Source organism: Gopherus evgoodei, chromosome 4 (genome assembly GCF_007399415.2).
Source record: "Gopherus evgoodei ecotype Sinaloan lineage chromosome 4, rGopEvg1_v1.p, whole genome shotgun sequence".
Classification (NCBI taxonomy): Eukaryota; Metazoa; Chordata; order Testudines; family Testudinidae; genus Gopherus; species Gopherus evgoodei.
In genome coordinates, this window is record NC_044325.1 from 146,002,389 (window position 1) to 146,022,405 (window position 20,017).

At 42.2% G+C, this 20,017-nt stretch overlaps 1 protein-coding gene across 1 annotated transcript; it reads right to left on the reverse strand.

Moving 5' to 3' along the window:
* Positions 1-9,392: 9,392 nt before the first annotated feature.
* GUCA1A (guanylate cyclase activator 1A) lies at positions 9,393-19,180 on the reverse strand. The gene is made up of 4 exons (XM_030562717.1): positions 18,086-19,180; positions 13,061-13,210; positions 12,204-12,294; positions 9,393-9,553 (listed from the first exon to the last, which is right to left on the reverse strand). The coding sequence occupies exons 1-4, from the start codon at positions 18,281-18,283 to the stop codon at positions 9,393-9,395; spliced, it is 600 nt and encodes a 199-aa protein (XP_030418577.1). The 5' UTR covers positions 18,284-19,180.
* Between the last annotated feature and the right edge of the window lie 837 nt (positions 19,181-20,017).

A 20,017-nucleotide genomic window follows, 5' to 3' on the forward strand; every position in this document is an offset into this window, starting at 1 on the left:
GTGTGGCAGGCACTGTTGCATGTGTGACCAAATGTTGGTTTCTGCAGTTGACAGCCAGTGGGTTGGTAGTGGGCTAATTTAGTTAGATGGCTCCTCTTATCAAATTACAAAACACGGAGTGCTGTGTATTATTCAGTCTGTAACTTCTGGTGCAAGGCCTTTGCTAAGAATTGCAGCTGAGGACAGGGGGAAGAAGAGCTGGTTAGACTTTTAAAAAGTCCCTAAATGTAAATTCTGGATTAAAAAAAAAGAAATAATGGAGCCAATTTTCCATTCGGTTACAATGGCATAAATCTGGCATATTGTGGTGAGGAATCAGACCCAATCTCTCTCTCCCTCTCTCTCTGTGTCATCAATGGCATTGTCATTTTCTGTCAAAAATATCATACTGGAACTGTAGTCCCCCTCCTAAGTCTATAAGCATTAAATGCTTTGATCTCCTCTCAAACTCAGTTTGACCTCTGTGTTGGCTCTTGCTGTTAACTACTGTATTAATCCATTTTCCAGACTTACTGCCTAGCTGAAATTGGATTTGCCTGATCCAATTTCTTATTGGCTAAATTGGGAAATTGGAGGAAGGGTATTGAGACTTGCTAAAGACAAATGCCATCTGATTCTCTGAGCTGATCAGCATTTGCTCCCATTCTTGGTGCTCACCAAAGTTAGACAGGCCTGAAGGTGAAATAATGAGGTTAAAAGCTGAAGTCTTCGCTGCTGCAGAGATAGGCTGTGTGGGAGATGCGACAGAGAATGGTAGCCGGGAAGAGTTATCTTGCTCTGAAGTATTCTGCACAGATAGATTTTCCAGAAACATTACTAAGCATGGCTGAGCATTGTTCAGGAATTGTCTCTGCTTTGAAAGAGAGATGGGCCCCAACACAACCCCTGGTTCAGGATCAGATCCAGATCTTTAGGGGGCTTGGTCCTGCACAGTGCAGAGGTTCAGGTCCTCAACTAGTGTAAACTGTCAATGAAAATCAATGAAGCTATGACAGTTTATCCCTCATTGAGGATTTGCCTCCAGTTGCAGATTGCTGTGCATATAAGCAAGATGAGGGAACCCAGGTCTGCATTAATGAATGCACTGCTGGATGGACACAATATGATCCCTGCCTGCAAGCAAGCATGAGACTTGAGCAGAAAGCAAGCTGTTACTAGCACTAGGACTGCATGTAAGTCCATGTCTATTCTGACACGCCCATTCTCTGTCCACAGGCCCACAGTCTTGAGAGGTAGGAATTGAGCACAGTAGGGGACAGAGATTCAGTCCTGCTCTGAGGAGAGGATTATGTCAAGGTCTTAACCTCAATTACACTCACATGTATCCTCTACTCACAAATATCCTGTTGCAACAGTGGTGGGTAGCACAGCTGTGCGCCATGGAAAATACCTGCACAATCCCTGTGCTTCCAACTCTGTAATTTTTTTTTATAAGTCCCAGGATATTTGATCTTTTTCTTAGAACCCTGTAATAATGTGAGAACCTCAGCTTTCATTTTTAGAAAAATGTCAGTTTCTAGCTCTCATAACTGCGGAGAAAATTTGGAAAATATGAATCAGGTTCACCTGGAAGGCTCAGAATCCAGCAGGGAAATAAAAAGCCCTCAAAATATATTATGTTGTTTTTTTAAAATTAATAATATTTAAGCCAATTTCATGACATTTTAGGCCCTGTTGGAACGTGTGGGGTTGGCAATACTGCAATCAAGAGCCTAGACATAGCAAAGTAGTACTAGAAGATTCAATCTGTTTTATATCAGTTTCTGTCTTCTGTACGCCGTAAAGTACCAGGGTGTAAAAGGAGGCATGTTTGCAGATTGAGTGAATTGAACCTTTATTTATTTATTCTGGATTCCTTTTGCAATTGTTCTTCACTCTTCTGCAGCACTAAACAGTGGAAGCAGAGGTACAAATGAAGCAAGGACTCCTTGCTTAATCTCCTTCCTGCTCCCCTAGATGGGGTCTCTCAGTACTTTCAGTGTGGCTATAATTGACTCAAGTCCCCTTGCTAGAATTATGAAAGTGATGCAAATTAGACAGGGGGGAGGTGGAAGGAAACAGATTCTGATCTCCAGTGTTACCCAGATTCACTTTCAATGAGAGAGAAATTATTTTCCTGATTTCAAAGAATGCAAAATGTATTTGTTGTCATTTTTTAAAGGGCTGAGAGAAAATGGGAGAAGGGGGTGAGCATTCAGCCAAGAAAGAGTTATTCCCAGTTTCCTGGATGAAGAGCCAAAACAACTAATGAATCTATTCCTATGTGACAGATGTGCTCCATAAATGTAAAATAACATTATTACTTTAAGGATTAAAAGTTGCTTTGTTTGCAATCAGCACACTTTTGTAATGTGGATCTATCTCCTAGATAGCTCAAGTGGCCATAGCCTTGGAGTAGCTTTGGAGTAGGGGGGGAGTAGCTTTGGAAAGGTTTCAGCAGCAGGCAGTTCAGGTGATCCTGACAGCTGTCAGATGGTGGCATGGTTGCTCTACTGTAGGAATCCACTACTGCGGGAGAACGCGGAAAATGGTAAACACATGTACATTCTTATACAGTAGCATATAGGGGTCCTAGCTGAGATCTATGCCTAGAATGTTCAAACATATTGTAAGAGACAGCCATTGCTGTGAAGAGTTTTATAATTGAAATAGTGAGGACAGGCAAAGGGTGGGAGAAAGGGGATATTATCCCCAGTTTATAGATGGGGAACTGAGGCCCCCAACTCCCATTGAAATAAGCACCTAAGCACATTTGAAAAGCCCACTAGGCATGTATCTGCATCTTTAGGTGCTTAAATACCTTTAAAACCTAGCCCTAAGGAACTTGCCCTAGGCCATAGTGAACAGGTAGAGAATTGAACTGAGATCCAGCAAGCCGCAGCCCACTGGCTCATGTGTTTTGCCCACCACTCTGACCAGTTTGCATTTTATTAATTTGTTTTTATTAAGCTAATTGTTGGAAGGAAGCTTCTCTAGTATTCATAAGCAACTGGGGTTACAGCATCAGCTGGTATACCAGAAATGGTAATAAAACATAAATTAATAGTAAGTAACAAAGACAGCTGGCACCTGAACAATCCCCAGGTGGTTGCTGCCATTTTGCTGTATCTTAAATTATTATGAGCTGGGGTAAAGAGATTCTGAGGGTTGTTTTTCTTTCTTTTTAGTTTGCTGTCAGAGACTTTGGAAAGCAGCATCTGCGGCAAGGAGGGGAGGGTTTGCTAGACACATATCTACCCTCAGATTCACCCAGCCAGTTTTTTTGCATTAGCATTTGGGACAGCTTAGCCTTTAGAAGTTTCTGATTAAACAGAACTCGGGCCTGTCAAGGTTTTTATAGGAAACACTGCAGCTTCCTTCACAATTGAGAGTATGGAGGAATTAAAAATCAATCTTCAAATGCATATGGAAGTGAATTTCATCCATGTGTGGAAGCCTGGCACAAGGTCCATGCAGAACTTAAGGCCAGCATAAATTCTATTTTGAGCGTTTAAGTGATCCATAAATCTTTTACACGTCAACTGCCCCACAGCAATTTCAACCATAGAGCTCATATGGGAATGTATATGCCAAAGAAATAGTTCATCCAGGATCTTACAATAAAGCAAAATTCTGCTCTCAGTTACACCTGTATAAAGGCTGTATCACTGCGTGAACTGTCTTTTTACCAGAGTTCTGAGTTCAGCCTCACCTGTGACTATTTCACCTCTCAATCCAATGACCATGTAATGAGACCATATGATTAGGAACCAGGCCTGCTGGAGCATATAAATGCAACCTGAGACTAGTCAGAGGAGGGATGTAAAGGAGTAGTAAGGTTGTGTGAACTGTTTCATGCAGAGAAAACAGGTGGGAGATGCTCTTTAGTTCCCAGGCAGAAAGCCTGCAAAGAGCAGCAGCCAGCTAGGAAGTTTAGAGCAGTGGTCCCCAACCTTTTTGTGGCCAGTAGCGCATTCATGTTTTCAGAAAAGTGTGGCGGGTGTCAACAATTTTTCAAGGCTTATTTTGTATTTGTACATTAAATAATACAAAAAAAATCATATTTAATATACATAATATATGAATCCATAAGATATAAAGGGTAATTTTACATGTAAAAGGTATTAATTAAATTATTCGGCAATTACTCTTTCATCTTACCATGTGAATTTTCTCTTTTTTATCTACCTGTAAGAAAAATTAAGGGATTTTTACAAAATAAATATCATAAACAGTTTTCATCTTATTTATTTTAAAAAACTTAAACATGATTCAACTGCTGGTCCAAATATATTTATGATTCTTACTTTAACATAGAATGAAGCCTGCAGCCCTGGAGTTCTCTGTCCCTGGCAGACATAGGGCCGTGGTTTCTCTCCAGCTTAAGCCGTGGGACCGAGAACATTGGCGCCCGCAGCCTAGAGCCCCAGAGTTCTCTGTCCCCGGCAGAGGCCGGGCCATGGCTTCTCTCTGGCTTCGAAGCTGGAGAGAAGCCGCGGCCTGGTGCCTGCTGGGGACAGAAAACACCGGCGCCTGCAGACTGCAGCTCCAGAGCAGCTGGAGAGAAGCCGCAGCCCTGTGTCTGCCAAAGAACACCAGCGCCCACAGCCTGCAGCCCTGGAGTTCTCTGTCTCCGGCAGGCTCGGGGTCGTGGCTTCTCTTCCCTGCTGGGCACTAGGCGGGGGCACATAAATACCCCGGCAGGCACCATGGCACCTGCGGGCACCGCGTTGGGGACCACTGGTCTAGAGGGAAGCCTCAGCAGAGACAGGGCTAGCAATCCCATACCAAAGGCTGCTAGCCAGTAGGAGAGTGGGTGGAAAACTTGAGCTGCCTTGAACTTTGTATAAGTCAGACTCCAGAAACAGAGGGTTACTAGGAAAATGCCTGCAGGGTGAAAATTTATTAACTGTAGCGTAAGGGAAACTGAGGAATGGGAGCACCTGAAGCCAGAGTGGGTGAGCCCTTCTGAAGCCAGAATAACATCAGTACAGTCAGCTAGCCCTGAAGTTACATGGGATTCAGTGAATGTAGGAGCAGAATCTGGCCCATCTTTAATCTGAAAACCCTAGGCCTCTCTTCTCTGGTACCATTTTAAGCGGGTTCCCTGAATGGAATTGCTTTTGATGTGTAGCAGGGAATTAATATATCCTGCTAGGAATAGAAACATTTGATTTAAAAAAATAAAATAAAAAGTCACAAGTGAAATAATTTTATAAAATACCATCTTTACTTTGTTCTTTAATTACACTATAGAATCAGAAGTATAAAACTTAACAGGTAAAATGCAGCCAAATGCGCGCGCGCGCACACACAAAACAACAGAAAAATCAGAAAACTGCTTATACCTCGGAAACAGCCAGTGGTAAATAAAAAGACATTGAATGTGGGGAAAATAATTGCTTCCAGTGTGCAGTGCTGCCTAGTCACTCATGCATTAGTTGCTGCTGTGGGATGAAGACACTCTCTGCCCGATGAGCACATAACAGAGAGACGAACAGAGGATGAATAGCCAGCCCTACTCAGCTGCTGCAGAAGAGGGGCTGATTAACCATTAATTATCAACCTTTCCTACGTGTATGGTGGATACTGGGGCCAGTCAAGATGTTACATCTGTCCTGGCAATAAAGGCAGAGAGAGGTCATTGTATTAGGTAATTAGCATACCATTGCGATCCCCAGGTCTCTTTCTGCAAAAGTGGGAAACAGCTTCTAGGAAGGGCCAGGACTCAACCTTACAGGGAAAGATGTTTCATAGAATCATATCAGGGTTGAAAGGGACCTCAGGAGCTCATCTAGTCCAAGCCCCTGCTCAAAGCAGGACCAACCCCCAGATAGATTTTTGCCTCAAATCTGTAAATGGCCCCCCTCAAGGATTGAACTCACAATTCTGGCCAATGCTCAAACCATTGAGCTATCCCTCATTACTGAATGCCTTGATGTTTGGAAGAAGCTCACAGTTTGACCATTGTATTTGGCCCATCTCTAGCCATGGATTCCTTTGAACTGCACTTAGACATTCCACTACCATTGTAGGTTCCCTTGTTTTGACCCTTTGACCTTCACACCTGTCTTTGTTATATTTTCTGATGCCCATCGTAATTATGTGATTTCCTGGGCTCAGTGGATCCTCCCCACAGGCTAGGGGAGGGTCCTTAACTTGCACCTGCCCACCTCCCCAGAACCCAATAGGCCCATTGTATGAAAAATGTGCTATTGTCAAAAGGTATAATGGAAAATGAAAACAGTGTACCCACCAGCCCACAGATTAGTGACCAACATTCCTCCAGCACAAACTCATCCATGGAGGTAGCTAATCTCTGGGTTGGTAAAGGAAATTATAACAGCAAATCCTACTTAAAGTGTTAAACTAGTTCACTTTCCATTTCCCATTGGATCTTGTGTTTGGTACCTGAACCTCTGTGGGTAACTAGTAGACTGGGCTCCATATAAAAGTGAGATGATTTGTTCCATTCTGATTCCCCAACAAACAAGTCACGGCAATGTGACAGTATCAAGAGTAAACATGCCTGTGTTCTAAAGAAGCAGGAAGGCAGGAAGAAGCCAGTCTCACTACCAAGCTTTCCACAGTTGGAGCTTGGAAAGAGACAGAACTGGTGTGGTCTGCTTTTCAGAGGTGTTGAACATCCACTGATTTCAAAGCAATCTAAACCCTGTTTGCTTATTCCCAGAGCTCAGGCACCTACACTGTGAAGTGGAAGGGTATTCTGGCTACTGGTGTGCAAAGAGGCACACCAGGTGGGTCTCACCTCACTCACAAATTTCTGTGTTCAGCCTTGCCACAAGAAGCAGTAATGAGAAAAAAAGCTTGGCCAGGCAATGTGTGCAAAGATCCACACACAGCATCTGGAGACTAGAGGACAGATTTTCAGTCTTCACAAATCATTTTTCTTTTTGTGCCAACAATGTATTTTTCCCCTTTTCTACAGGTATGCATTTGCCAAATATTATGTTATACTCTCGTTGGGGCTTAGCTGCATATTCTGTAGAGACGTTATAGTCCTCTGGGTTTTTTCCCCCTCCAAACTTGTTATAAGAAGCATTAATGAGGTCGAAATCTATGAAAACTCTCTTTCCCCACCTATAAAAGTGATTCTGACAGTTATCCAAATCCTACATTGGCTGGACCAATTAGAAGAGTTACACTGGTGTAAATACAGAATAACTGAAACTAAAATTTGGCTCATTGGGATCAATAGCTAACTAGGAAAGTATCAGAGGGATACTCTGTTAGTCTGGATCTGTAAAAGCAGCAAAGAGTCCTGTGGCACCTTATAGACGAACAGACGTATTGGAGCATGAGCTTTCGTGGGTGAATACCCACTTCATCGGATTCACTCACCCATGAAAGCTCATGCTCCAATACGTCTATTCGTCTATAAGATGCCACAGAACTCTTTACTGCTTTTAAGTAGGAAAGTATTCCAAAGACCAAAGTGTGGACATGCCACATTGTTCTTTCTGTACAGATGAGACAAGCAGGAGTATTTCTACAGACACATGACAAGACATTACCTTTTAAGTCACTGCCATTGCTGTTCTTTCAAATTCCTTCATGGAGAAACAGGGCCATGCAGTTGTGTGTTTGAATAGTTCAGACATTAGTAAAAAGGCACATTTATGTTTTTAACATTTTAAAAGGAAGAAAAAAAGTCGCTGCAGTCAACACTCTTTTTTTTCTAGCTCATGTTGGGTTTTTTAACCTTCCATTGCCTTTAGTTTAAAGATAGCCTCAAACCAAAGGATGAGTGACATAACAGTTGACTTCTGCTTATGTGCAAGCATCAGAGCAACTACTAAAGGGCAACTGTCTCAAAATACATATGGAAGGAGAAGATCCAGAGCGTTTCTCCAGCTGTTCTGGAATCCTCGCTTTCAGGGAATTATAGTGGGTCAAAGCAAAAGAGATTAGACTGGACACTCTTAGAGTCAATTTTTCTTCCACAGAACATTGTCACTCTGGGCAGATTTCACTATGGTTAAAAAGTTAGCACAAGGTCCATGCACCACTTACAGTCTGTTCTCTGGGCTCATGATGGATTCAAGCTGCGCCCAAGTGCCCTGAATTTCACCCTATAATTTGAGTTGTGAAGTGATCCGTTGATCCCATTTCACTCCATACAATATGCTTACATTCCAGTTTACGACAAAGTTCTCTCCTTTCAAAGACATAATAAGGAGAAAAATGATTCTATCAAAAATATCTGATTTATTTTCCCTGTCGTGTATTTTACTTGGGAGACTTCTCTGTGAGAAAAATCATCACTACTATATTGTAAAATGCCTTTAAGTATGACCCAGGTTCCTTTCCCCCTATACACACACATATATGTGCCTAACCAGAGAGGGGTTTGCAATTTAAGTGCTCTGTTCAGCTAGGGTGCAACTGACCCCAGCGCAGTGGGTCCACAGATGCCCATGTTGCCATTTAACACATGTTAAAGATTTAAGGGGTGCCTGGAGCCTTTTTTTGTGGGCTCCCTGTGCAGGTCCAAATTGCATCCTTATTGCATATTTGCTTTGAACTCCTGCAGCAACCCTGGCGTCTGTGCTGATTTGGCTGACAGAAAAGCTGTTCATTATGAACTGGACTCTGTAAAGTCCTTGGAAGGTCACCTGTGTTTGTCACATACCGATTTCCATAGAGGTCACATAGCTGTGGTTACCACTCTGCTCTCAGAGTGGGAAATTCACCCCGGGCAGAGAGCCTGTGCACTCCTACTTCACTTCCCCAGTGTTTACATCAGGCCTCCCCCAGGGTTTAAGCTTCCATTAAGAGCCAGGTGCTGCTTCTTTTGAAATCAGAGGGTTTTGTACTTGGCTTTAATGGAGTCAGGTTTTGACCCTAAGACTTAAATGGTGTGAAGATCTTGTGGGGCCCCTTGCACAGACATGAATTTCCACAGTGGTCACACAGCAATGCGCCTTCTGAAAGTATGTGATCCTGCTCTCGCCTTCCTGGAACACATTCTTCACTTCTCTCCCTACATAGAAGCAGCAATATTCAGAGGCACCAAGCTGGCAATAGGCCCAGGTGGCACCATTCGGGAAGTCCATTTGATTCTAGAGCAATGAGTCAGCTCGGCAGCTCACTCTCTTTAAAGTCTGATCCCTCCCTTTTACAGAGGCAGCAGTCGTTGCATCTGCTCCCTAGGCAGCGCTCGCCCAACGCCCAGAGGCTCTTGTCACTGCTGGTCTGCGTTGGCCTCACAATTATCTGCATACACAACTGGTTTGACATGTTTAGAGGAGCTCCTGATTCCCCTGCTAGGGTGATATTCTAACGTAGGATGCTCTTATCACAGTGGCGGTAGCACAGCTTGCCAATTTCCCCACCCCCACCCCAATTTTTTAATAATGTTAGACAATAAAATAAAAGAGTTTTGAAAATTTCTATTCAGCCGCCCCTTCTGTCTGCTCCGAGTCCTGTGGGTTCTTCCCATCATTCTGGATCATCCGGACAATGTGCGTCAGGTCCAAGCTCCGTGTGAGGATTTCAAGGAGCACCTCGTCCTTCTGTACTCCCTCCATGAACTCCTCCAAGGAGAGCTCGCCTGTTTGCAGGAACACATGCAAAGAGGGGTCTGTTAAATCCTGCCCCCATTTCCGCTGACTTCAATGGGCCTTGAATCAGGCCCAGAGGAATTATGTAGATACAACATAAGAAAGGGCCTAACCAAGGCTCTCAGTCCCTTGCCAAATAAAATTAAACTACTGGCACAACCTCAAACGCCTCTCCACAGCTCCAATTGCTCTCAAACGCACCTCCTCCCCAGCCCCTGCAACAGAAGCAGCTTGCAGTGTGCCCTGAAGGACAGTAGACCACAGGGCCATTTCTGATCAGCAGAGGGGAAGCCTGTCTGAGAGCTGCAGGCCTCTGACAGATCAACAGCCAGCCCCCTCTCCTTTAGAAAGAGGGGTGTCCAACTTGAGTTCCTCTGATCGCACCTGTGGCAGTATGTCATGAGGAGAGGGGCAAAGTCCTACACCATTAAGGCCTTATCGATCAAAACTAGCATTTGAAATATAATCTGGAACCAACAGGATTTATTTACTGAAGGAGAGAGATTTAAAAAAAAGGAGACTATCTCCCTGCCAGGCAGTCTAGGACTGTTCTCTAAAAGTTTCCAGTATCATTTTAAATCTCCCCAGTCAAAGGGTTTCTACCAGTCCTCTTGGGAGACTCTTCCCCAGCGGAGTGTATAACTCACTCCAGAAGTTTATCTTGACATTTCAGCTAAATTTTCCTCTTTCTTAATCTCATTCTCCTCTTAATCCTCCTAGTAGATTCTGGACTCTTGGGAATATGGACATCTAAATTCAAACTCTATGACAAGAGCTTGAGATGTTGATGTTACACCCCCATGCTTATTTTGGAACTGTTTAAATAGGGCTTCTGATTTTAGGTTTTGAATTTCAGGTTTTACTGTTGTTTGAAACAGTGCTCCATTGAAGTGCACAGAGGAACAGACACCCTAAACACTAAACCAGGGGGTTCTATAACATGGATACAAAACTTAAAATAACATATAAGTCATTTTTATACATATTATAAAAAATTAAGTAGATTGTGTTTAGACAATAAATTTAGGAAGTACCTGGAAAAATCTTCTCGAGCCCTGAAACCCCCCTGATTTTTGGACATCTACACAGAACTGAAAAATTGCTAACAGTAAACCCTGAACAATAAAATTAATAACCCCCACAAAACAGAAGCCCTGTACATAAAGCCAGATTCATGAGGCAGAATTTGGGGTCTGTTTAAGCTCTAGGGACTGGGAGAAGCAGAGAACATTTGACACAGTCCCACACGACATTCTGATAAGTCAGCTGGGGAAAAGGGAGGTTGGCAGAACTACCATTAAGTGGATATGAAATTGGTTAAACAGCCACAAACAACGAGTAACTATTAATGGAATGATGTTAGATTGGAAGGAGATCTCAAGGCGGGTTCCACAGGGATCTGTTCTGGATCTGATGTTGTTTAACATCTTTATTAATGACCTGGATGTAGGAAGAGAGAGCATCCTGCTCAAATCTGCAGATGACACAAAGCTGAGGGGGAGCACAGAGCTAAAATTCAAAGGGATCTTGATAAATTGGAGAACTGGACTATAGACAACAAAATGAAATTCAGCAAAGACAAATGTAAGGTGCTACACTTAGGGGAAAAAACCCAAATGCACAAATACAGAATGGGGGATAAGTGGATTGGCACCAGCCCTGCTGAGAAAAGTCTGGGAGCTGTGGTGGATCACAACTTCAACATGAGTCAACAGTGCAATATTGTTGCAAAATAAGAAAATTCAATTTTAGGTTGCATTAACAGAGGCCTAGCATGCATGTCACAAGAGATGATAATACTGCTCTATTAGGAAATAGTTAGACCTTAGGTGGAGTATTCTGTCCAGTTTTGGTCACCAATGTATAGAAAGGATGTAGAGAAACTGGAAAGGTACTAGAGGTGAGTGACAAATATGATCAAAGGGATGGAATACAAGCCATATGAGTAAAGGCGGAAGGAAGTGATATATGTTTAGTCTGAAAAAGAGGAGATTAAGGGGAGGGACATGACAGCAGTCTTCAAATACTTGAAAGGCTGCCATAAAAAAGATGAAGAAAAATTGTTCTCTCTTGCCATAGAGGGCAGGACAAGAGACAATGGGTTCAAGCTACAGCAGAGCAGATTTCCAAAAGGAGGCTGGAGCCAACTGTCTTAGATGGTTTAGACACAACAAATCCTGCATCTTGGCAGGGGGGTAGACTGGATGACCCTTATGGTCCCTTCTAACCTTATGATTCTATTATTAAGAGTGGGAGATGTGTAAGCACTTAGAGTTCAGCCAAGGGGGGAACAGGAGAGGACAAAATGGGCAGGTTAGATGGTACCTGTTTCTTCTTAGTTTGCTGAGACCTTGAACAAAATTTAAAAGGATTGGGGGCTAGATTTCCCCTCGCATCTTAAAGCTTTTTGGCCAGATCTTCAGATCCTCAGCTGATGTAAATGGCCATAGCTTTACTGATGTCAATGGAGCAACAGTCATATACACCAGCTGAAGATCTGGCCTTTCATATGCTTTCAGATCCATTTTTGACAGCTCTGTTTCTGGGCACTCAAGGAGTTTGCAGTAACTTGGCAAGAAGAATTAGGGTTAGGAGGTACAAGTTAGAGCAGTGCTCTTTCAGGCATATAAAGTTCCTTACCATCTCCATTGATATCAATTTTATGAAACACCATGTCTGTGAATTCCTCAGCGGTCATTGTTTCGTTACATCGGTTAATGGCTCGAATAGCCTGAGGCAAAGAAGGACACAGAGAACATTTAATGAGCATGTTGTGTAGATTTATGAATCTATGGGCAGTGAGTAGCAAAGGGGTGTAGCATAAATTACCAAATTTTCATGCAATGGGTTGGGTTCTCAAAGGGATAACAAGTAAAAAAAATTTTTTTTAAAAGATTCAAAACAATTTAAAATACATTAAATGCATTAAAAGTTTAAGTAGTTAGGGAGGCACATTGGGATATTTCATAAACCGTTGACCTCTGGAACTCTTGATTCAAATCCTTAGGTTCAATTAAGGTGCTAGTCTCAACCTAGTTTTAAATGGATGTATTTAAAAAGCCCAGACTGGAACAGAAGGGATTGCTGCAGGTGAGAACTGGAAGTTACACTGGGAGATGTGTGGAGGCTGAGGGTTGAGGACTTGGACTGCAAGGGAATTTCAGTCCATCAGCACAGCAGTGGGGGAGAGCAACTGGCACAATGCATGCCCACACCAGGCATGGCACCAGCCACTGCTGTAATTCCCAATTTGTGCCTAAGTGAGCCTGGAGGTCCTTCAGCCCAGTATTGTGAGTGGACTAAAGAGCTGGCCAATGCTCACAAATTTGCCAGTTGACTGAGCACAATTATCTCTCTGGCTTGGACTGTTCTTCCTTTGGGAATGCGTTCTTGTGGCCTTTCTCTCTCTGTACGTTTGTCTAACGGCTGGTATCCAAGGTGCTATGGCAACACAGTTACTGGCTGAAGAAAAGAGAGGCAGAGCAGCAATAGCTCACCTTGATGATATTCAATAATTCTCCTCTGTCAATGCAGCCATTCCCATCCACATCATAGAGCTTGAAATACCATCTCAGCTTCTGTTCCACTTTTCCCTTCAAGACCAGGCTCAGAGCTGCCACGTATTCCATAAAATCAATGTAGCCATCCTAAAAGGCACAAGAACAGGGTTACATCAGAGGTGAGCATGAGTCAGATAGTCGGCTTTAAAGGTTCTGTCTGGTATCTTTTGGAACAGCTGACTGCATTCCTGTAATAAAACTGGGATAATATTACTTACCTTTCTCTAACTACTGGGCCAGATCCTAAACTGGTGTAAATTGGCTCTAGTTCCTGTGAAGTCAATAAATGATGCTAATTTATACCTACTGAGGATCTGGTCCAATAAATGTAAAAACACTTTGAAATCACTGGTACTTATCTGGCCCCCATCACTGTAGTATCTGAGCACCTCACAGTCTTTCATGCATTTATCGTCAGAACCCCTGTGAGGTCTGGTGGTGCGATTATCCCCATTCTACAGATGGGGAACTGAGCACTGGCAGACTAATGACTTACCCAAATCTGGGGTGGAGTAGAGAATTGAACTCAGGTCTCTAAGGGCTGAGGGGAAGATTGTAACCATTAGACTATCCTTCCCATTTAATCAAATCATTTGGTGAAAAAAGACTAAACACGTTCAGATGAATTATTACTTTATTAATAAATACTACTAATAAATATTATTATACAACAAACTGTAGTGATGTCTCTCCAATAGCCGTGATGGGAATTGGGAAACCCAGTTGTGTGTCATTTGGGAAAACATTTCTTTCCTTAATTTAAACATTTATTTTTCAACTTTAATTAAGTTAATGGATTTTTAACTATTGCAAATGGAAGCCCAGGCTGTTCAAACAATCAAGAGTCATGCTGGTAATTCATTCTTGCCTGGTACTCAGGGAGACACAACAAAACAAAAGCCAAACTCAAGTTTTGCTGTAGCAAATGGAACCTGAACCTCAAAAGTGCAGGGTCCTACTTTTGATAGAGAAGCCCTAATTTGGGAGGGATTTAAAAAAAAAAGTCAGGCAGAATGAGCTCTCCATTCCTTATTTCAAAGATTTCCTCTGCATTTCAGCAAAACAAGGGATCTCAGGGGAACATTCACCCCCTTGCCATGGCCACCACAGGGAATTGGCAACATTTAAGTTCCACTCAAAGACCTATTTTTCAGGCTTACCTGGTGCATATGCCTTGTGCCTGTCCCCCTGCATAGGGGTGAATTGCATCCGCTCTGGATCAGTTTTTCTATATCCTGCTGCATTTTCCAAATTTGAATAAATATGCAAACCAAGCAGACATAAGGACCTAAAGTTCAACTGCTCTATGTGAAACTAGGCGAGATGAAAGCATTCACCCTCTCTCCAGTGCATTTTGAATGCAAGCAGCAGTTAGTTTCAGTTGCCCCAAACACATCCAATCCCCAAAGTGGTAATTTTTAAATTTGCGGATGCACAATGAGTTAATAATCAACAAGATCTCAGAGTATCTGCTGGGCTTAGAGATTAAATAAACCTAGAGAGCTATTCCATGCTATGGAAATCTCTTTATGCAATACAATTATATCTCAGGAAGCAAAGAGGAACAGGCTTATCCAGATGAAATCTGATGGGTTATCCAACGCTATCCCATCCCTGTGCATATGTAATTCTTTTCACTGCTAATGGGATTTGCACGCAGATGTCAATGGGAGAAGCGAATTCACAAAGAGAATGTAGAATGGGGTCTTGCACTGTAATCTTTTCCCTCCGGAAACTGGGTTCACACTTGGTCAGGCCAACAGAAAAGGGGGTTTAGCCTCATTTTTCTGCTTAGTTACATTTGCCGCACACACTACTGTTGGGTGCATTCACCTGGAGAGGCTTAGTTCAGGGAAGTTACAGGTAGGACTGAGGTGTGTTTGCAGCAGTGCTATGCAGGAAGGAGCTTGCTAGTCACCGCCCTGGCTCTAGGTATTGATCTCTGACATTCACAGCTTCTTAAATTTCTGCAATGCCTACTCCCAAACCTATTTCAAGTGAAAAATGGCACATTGTACAAAGCGATGGTAATTCCTTGGGAAGTACGGAATCAGCCCACTGCTCAAGGGGCCCAGTTAAAGAACAGATCATCTGCTTTATTCCACAGTCACAAAAATCAGATTAGGTATAAATAGCTGCTGAGCCCAATTACCACCCTCGATTTCCTGTGCGTTGATTCATTAGTCAGGTGTACATTCAACCATGAGATCCCTTAGAACACCAATGTAAATACTGGCATACTGACTTTTGGTAATATTTTCAAGTCCTTTAAGCAATTTAAATTGATTTTCAATGGAAACTAAGATCCTAAATAAAGCCTTTTTTTATGTGCGCAAATTTTAGCCTTAATTTTTAATTTAGCAGGGACTGGGGGGTTGTTTCAAAACCACCAGTGCTACTGAATGTTTAAGGAAGTCAAGTATCTCATTCTCAGTTTGTCTTTTTCTAAACAAACACATTCCTGTTGGGCAGGACATTTTTTTTAGCTGGCACCAGCTTTAATTTCATTGCACCAGCAGTTTGGTAGGTACTTTGCAGAGAGATATGAAAACAAGGGCCAAATTCTGTTCTCATTTACACCAGTGTAAATCTGGAGTAATTCCACTGACGCCAATAGATTTCTACTGATTTAACTGGCAGTAAAATTCTCCTAAGGTCAATGTCTTTGATATTTTTCAGACACATACTAGTGGGCTTAGTGCTAACGATGCTGAATCATCCCCACTGAAGTCAGACAATAACTCAAGTTAGTGGGACTGCTCATGGAAGCAAGTACTACACCTGGTATGAAGTTTTTGCTGGACTGAGGCTTAAAGTTTTGTTAATGTGGCCAGATTCCCAAAGTTTCTTGCAGCATTTGGGTTTGGGTAAAAATAATATTGCAGAGAAGAACGGCATGGGGAGCTTCAGCGGTCAAAGGGCTCCAGAGGACTGTCGGAAGGTACTGAATTGCAGTCATGCTCCTGTAAAGTGCAAGGAGGCTCTAAAGATGCTTCTTCCCACCTTGGAGTTCAACACACTTTTCAACAGACAATGCTGCAGGGGCCCCATTCTATGCAGCCTGGAGAGTAATCGCCTGTATTTCGCCTACTGAGAGCTTTCTGTGTGGGTGAAATTCATTCCCGACCAGATAGCCTGCATAAGGCTTAGGTGACACTTAAATCTCAGTGAAACTCAAGGTCAAGGATTTCAGCAGAACTCACGTCTTCTGCACTGGGTTGAATTTTAGACACAAACTATTGGGATGAAATGAAACCTCAGACAAGGGGTGATGGATGTTAAGAATGGCAGTTTGTGAGACAGACAAGGCCAGTGAGGTAATATCTTTTATTGGACCAACTTGTGCTGATGAGAGAGACAAGTTTTTGAACTTACACAGAGCTCTTCTTCAGGTCTGATCAACAGAAAGCCAACTATTGATAGGGCCCTGCCATTATGCAGTCAATTAGACCCAAATAAACCCTCAAGTAAACAGAGCTGCCTTACACCTGAAAAGAGAGAAGAGCCACTAGGGCCTCCACCACTGCCAATCCATTCTATATGGAAGGTGAATAGATATGTGGTGATGGGGGCATCAGTAAACACCCTTAAGACAGGCAAATCCAGAATCACTCTGTTGATGTCACTTCCGGATTTATATTGGTGTAACAGAGGCTAGTTAATTATGCCTAGATAGCAATTCTTTTCCTTTCCTTTCCTGCTGAAAGCTCCTTACAAGGTGATGGGCCTGATTCACTCCTGCTTTACTCATAGTATTATGTGGGAATAACTCCACTGAAGCCAATGAACTTGTGTCGGCATAACAATGGCCATGCAGTAATGACTCAGGGCCTGCATATTGAGGGATCTTCCAGCCATCACTGCGATGCAGATATGGCAGCCAAGGAAGTGATTCTGGATAATAACAAATGTTCTCCAAATAGGGCCTGACCTGAATGGGCTTTGGATCAGGCCCATGAGGACACTGTTAAAAAATAATCTTAAAGATCATGTCTTTCTCCCTTTGAAGTCAGGGGACATTTAGGAATTTCAATGGGAGCAAGATCGGTTCCTACTACAAAGCACAGCATCCATTAGCAGCAACTGCTCTACCTGAACCTCAGTGAGTCATTTGCTGCTTTTGCTCTTAACAGCACCTTGTGACAATCATGAATGAATTTAGCAGGAGCAAGTAATTAGACATTTAATAAGTTGTAAAAAGAGAAGCCCAGCACAAGAAAAACACAGCTATATAATAAAACAAATCCAATGATAATAAATATAGAAATCAGCAGTAAATACACTTAATCTTTGCCCTAAAACATGGAACGTGCCATACTGAGTGGATGTGGAACATACTGTTGCTCAGTCAAATTACTGTGGCACTTTTGACTCAATTTCTTTTTACTGCCATGACATTAGACTGTTTGGGATTAAAACGTAATTTATTTTACAGGGATTAGAAACCATCAGATAAAAAAATTCTTTTAAAGTTGTATTAAAGAGAAATACCAACAATTCAAATAATTTAAAACTAAAAACAATGGAATATTTGTTTTGGAAAGATTCCCTTTTCTTTTACCTGCATTCATATAACAAACTCATTCGGAACATTCATGTCAAATACTTTCACATAAATATATTTATATGAACTTAATTCTCCACCATATTGCAAACTGTGCAGACATTTAGACTTGTGCAATATGAGTGCAAAGTAGGTGTAAAATGCTACCAAAACTGGTTTTGAAGAGTGGAGAATTTGGATTTGATAGTGTTTTACACCCACTTGGCCCTTTACATGTGTGTAAAGGACTGCATAACATGTAAGGCAATGGAAAGACAGGCCATATTTATATATTATTTGTATTTGTATTATCAGAGTACCTATGGAACCTTAGTCTCATATATATAGGGGTCCATACACACACAAACACATACATAGACACAGGTACATACATATTAAATAGGGAGGGTTATATTTACCTTATTAAAGTCAAATGTCTCAAACATTTGCTCAATGTATTTGTTTGATGCTGGACTCAGATTTTTCAAACCAAAAAACTGTTTGAACTCATGCAGGGTGAGCTGGCCCGAGGGACACTCTGTCATGAACTTCTTGTACCATTGGTGGCACTCGGTGGCACTCAGTTCTTCCACGGATTTCCCATCCATGTTCCCCATTTTCAAACAAAGAGATGGTCACGTTTTTCAGGAACAATGAAAATTTTGCAGACTTCTCCTTCTCGGTTGTTGGTGGTTTGGTTGACTTTTTTTTTTCTCCAATTCTACTTTTTTGTCTTTAAATTTCAAAATCAGCTGATGTCACAGGAATTATGCTAATTAGATAACCCAAACACCCAACCACAAGATTTTTCTAATTCACTGTCACGGGTGACAGAGCTGCAAAAAGGGCACCCCTCCAGAGAGAGTTTCACACTTCCTAAAGTGAATTTAAACTCGCAAAACCCTCTTCAAACAAGGACCTGACATTTAAGTATGCAGCAAATCCTAATCCAGCCAATGAGGAACAACTGGTGATGGGATCCCAGCTGGGGCATCCAGAGTTCAGGGTTAAAATAGAAGGGAGGTAAAATGGGAGACTCTTGCAGATTACAGGTAAGATTATGATGGCAGGATTTGCTCCAAGCATAATCTCCTAATCCACTTCATTTCTGATTTTGGGTCTGACCATGTGAGTGATGACTCTGATACTAACATCAGAACAAAAGAGAAGAGAGTAAAGTACTCTGAAGTCCCTTTGTTAGTCTGTCCTTTCACTTCTCCCCTAGAACTCAACCCATTACGGCCAGAGGGCTTTCAAAAGTGGCCAGCAACCAGAAAATGAAAAGTCAGGCTGAGGAGAAGAACACTTCAGCTCCTGTCATGTGTTCTGTTGAGTTGATTTTGATGGCCTAGGACAACACCAAGGAAAGAGGATCATCCTAAGCACTAACCAGCAGCCCTGCTAGCAGAGATTGGTTCCAGGGGGCAAATCTCCAGTTAATAAATTGTCATAGCTTCACTGATTTCAATGGCACTTTACACCAGCTAAGGATCTGCCGCCAATTATGTGCCTCCATGATATGTGAAAAGGTCTTAGTGTGAATGAGAATTGGGCCCAATATTGTTTTCATATTGAAGGTGCAGCAAACAGAGAAGAATTAACAAAAAATTGATCCTATTATAATAGGGCAAATCCTCAGAGTATAAAATGAATAGAGCTACCTAGATTTATACTGGGTGAGGAACTATTCCATAGTATTCATAAATATTTTTCTCTTCTACACACCTTAAGGTAAGGAGCCCAGTTTTGCACATGGCCTGATGCTGCTTTCCCTGCATTTATGCAGTTATGAATAATAAAAGAAAGGCTTCAAATTAAAGGTGTGCAGGCTAGTTACACTTCATCAACTCTTTGTCAACTACATTTCCTAGAAGCTTGACAATGGCTAGGCAACAGAAACACCTAGCGGGACAAACATCAGTGAAAAACCTGGCAGAATAATATAAGGCTGAACACAGGGTTTTTTTCCGGCAGAAATATTGTGAGGTTTGATATTCCAGCGACAGTCTGTTTAATGAAGTGCAGTGCTCTCCAACAAGCCAGCAATGAGAAATTCAATAGGGAAAATGGGAACACGCAGAAGCAAAACCTTTCCCAGACATCTACAAAGTGAACTGTGCTAACAATGAACTGAATGTGGAGAGCTCCTCTCATTTGAGTGTGCCTCAAAGGGCTTTGCACACATTCATTCATTAAACCTCACAGTTTCTCCTTCTGAGGCAGAGCAGTATTATTTCCTGAGTTTTTACAAAAGAAGAAACTGAGCTACAGAAAGGTGATTCAATGGCAGAATCAACCACAGAACCCAGGCGTCTGATTCTCCATCCTCTGCTTTAACCATTACACTGCAC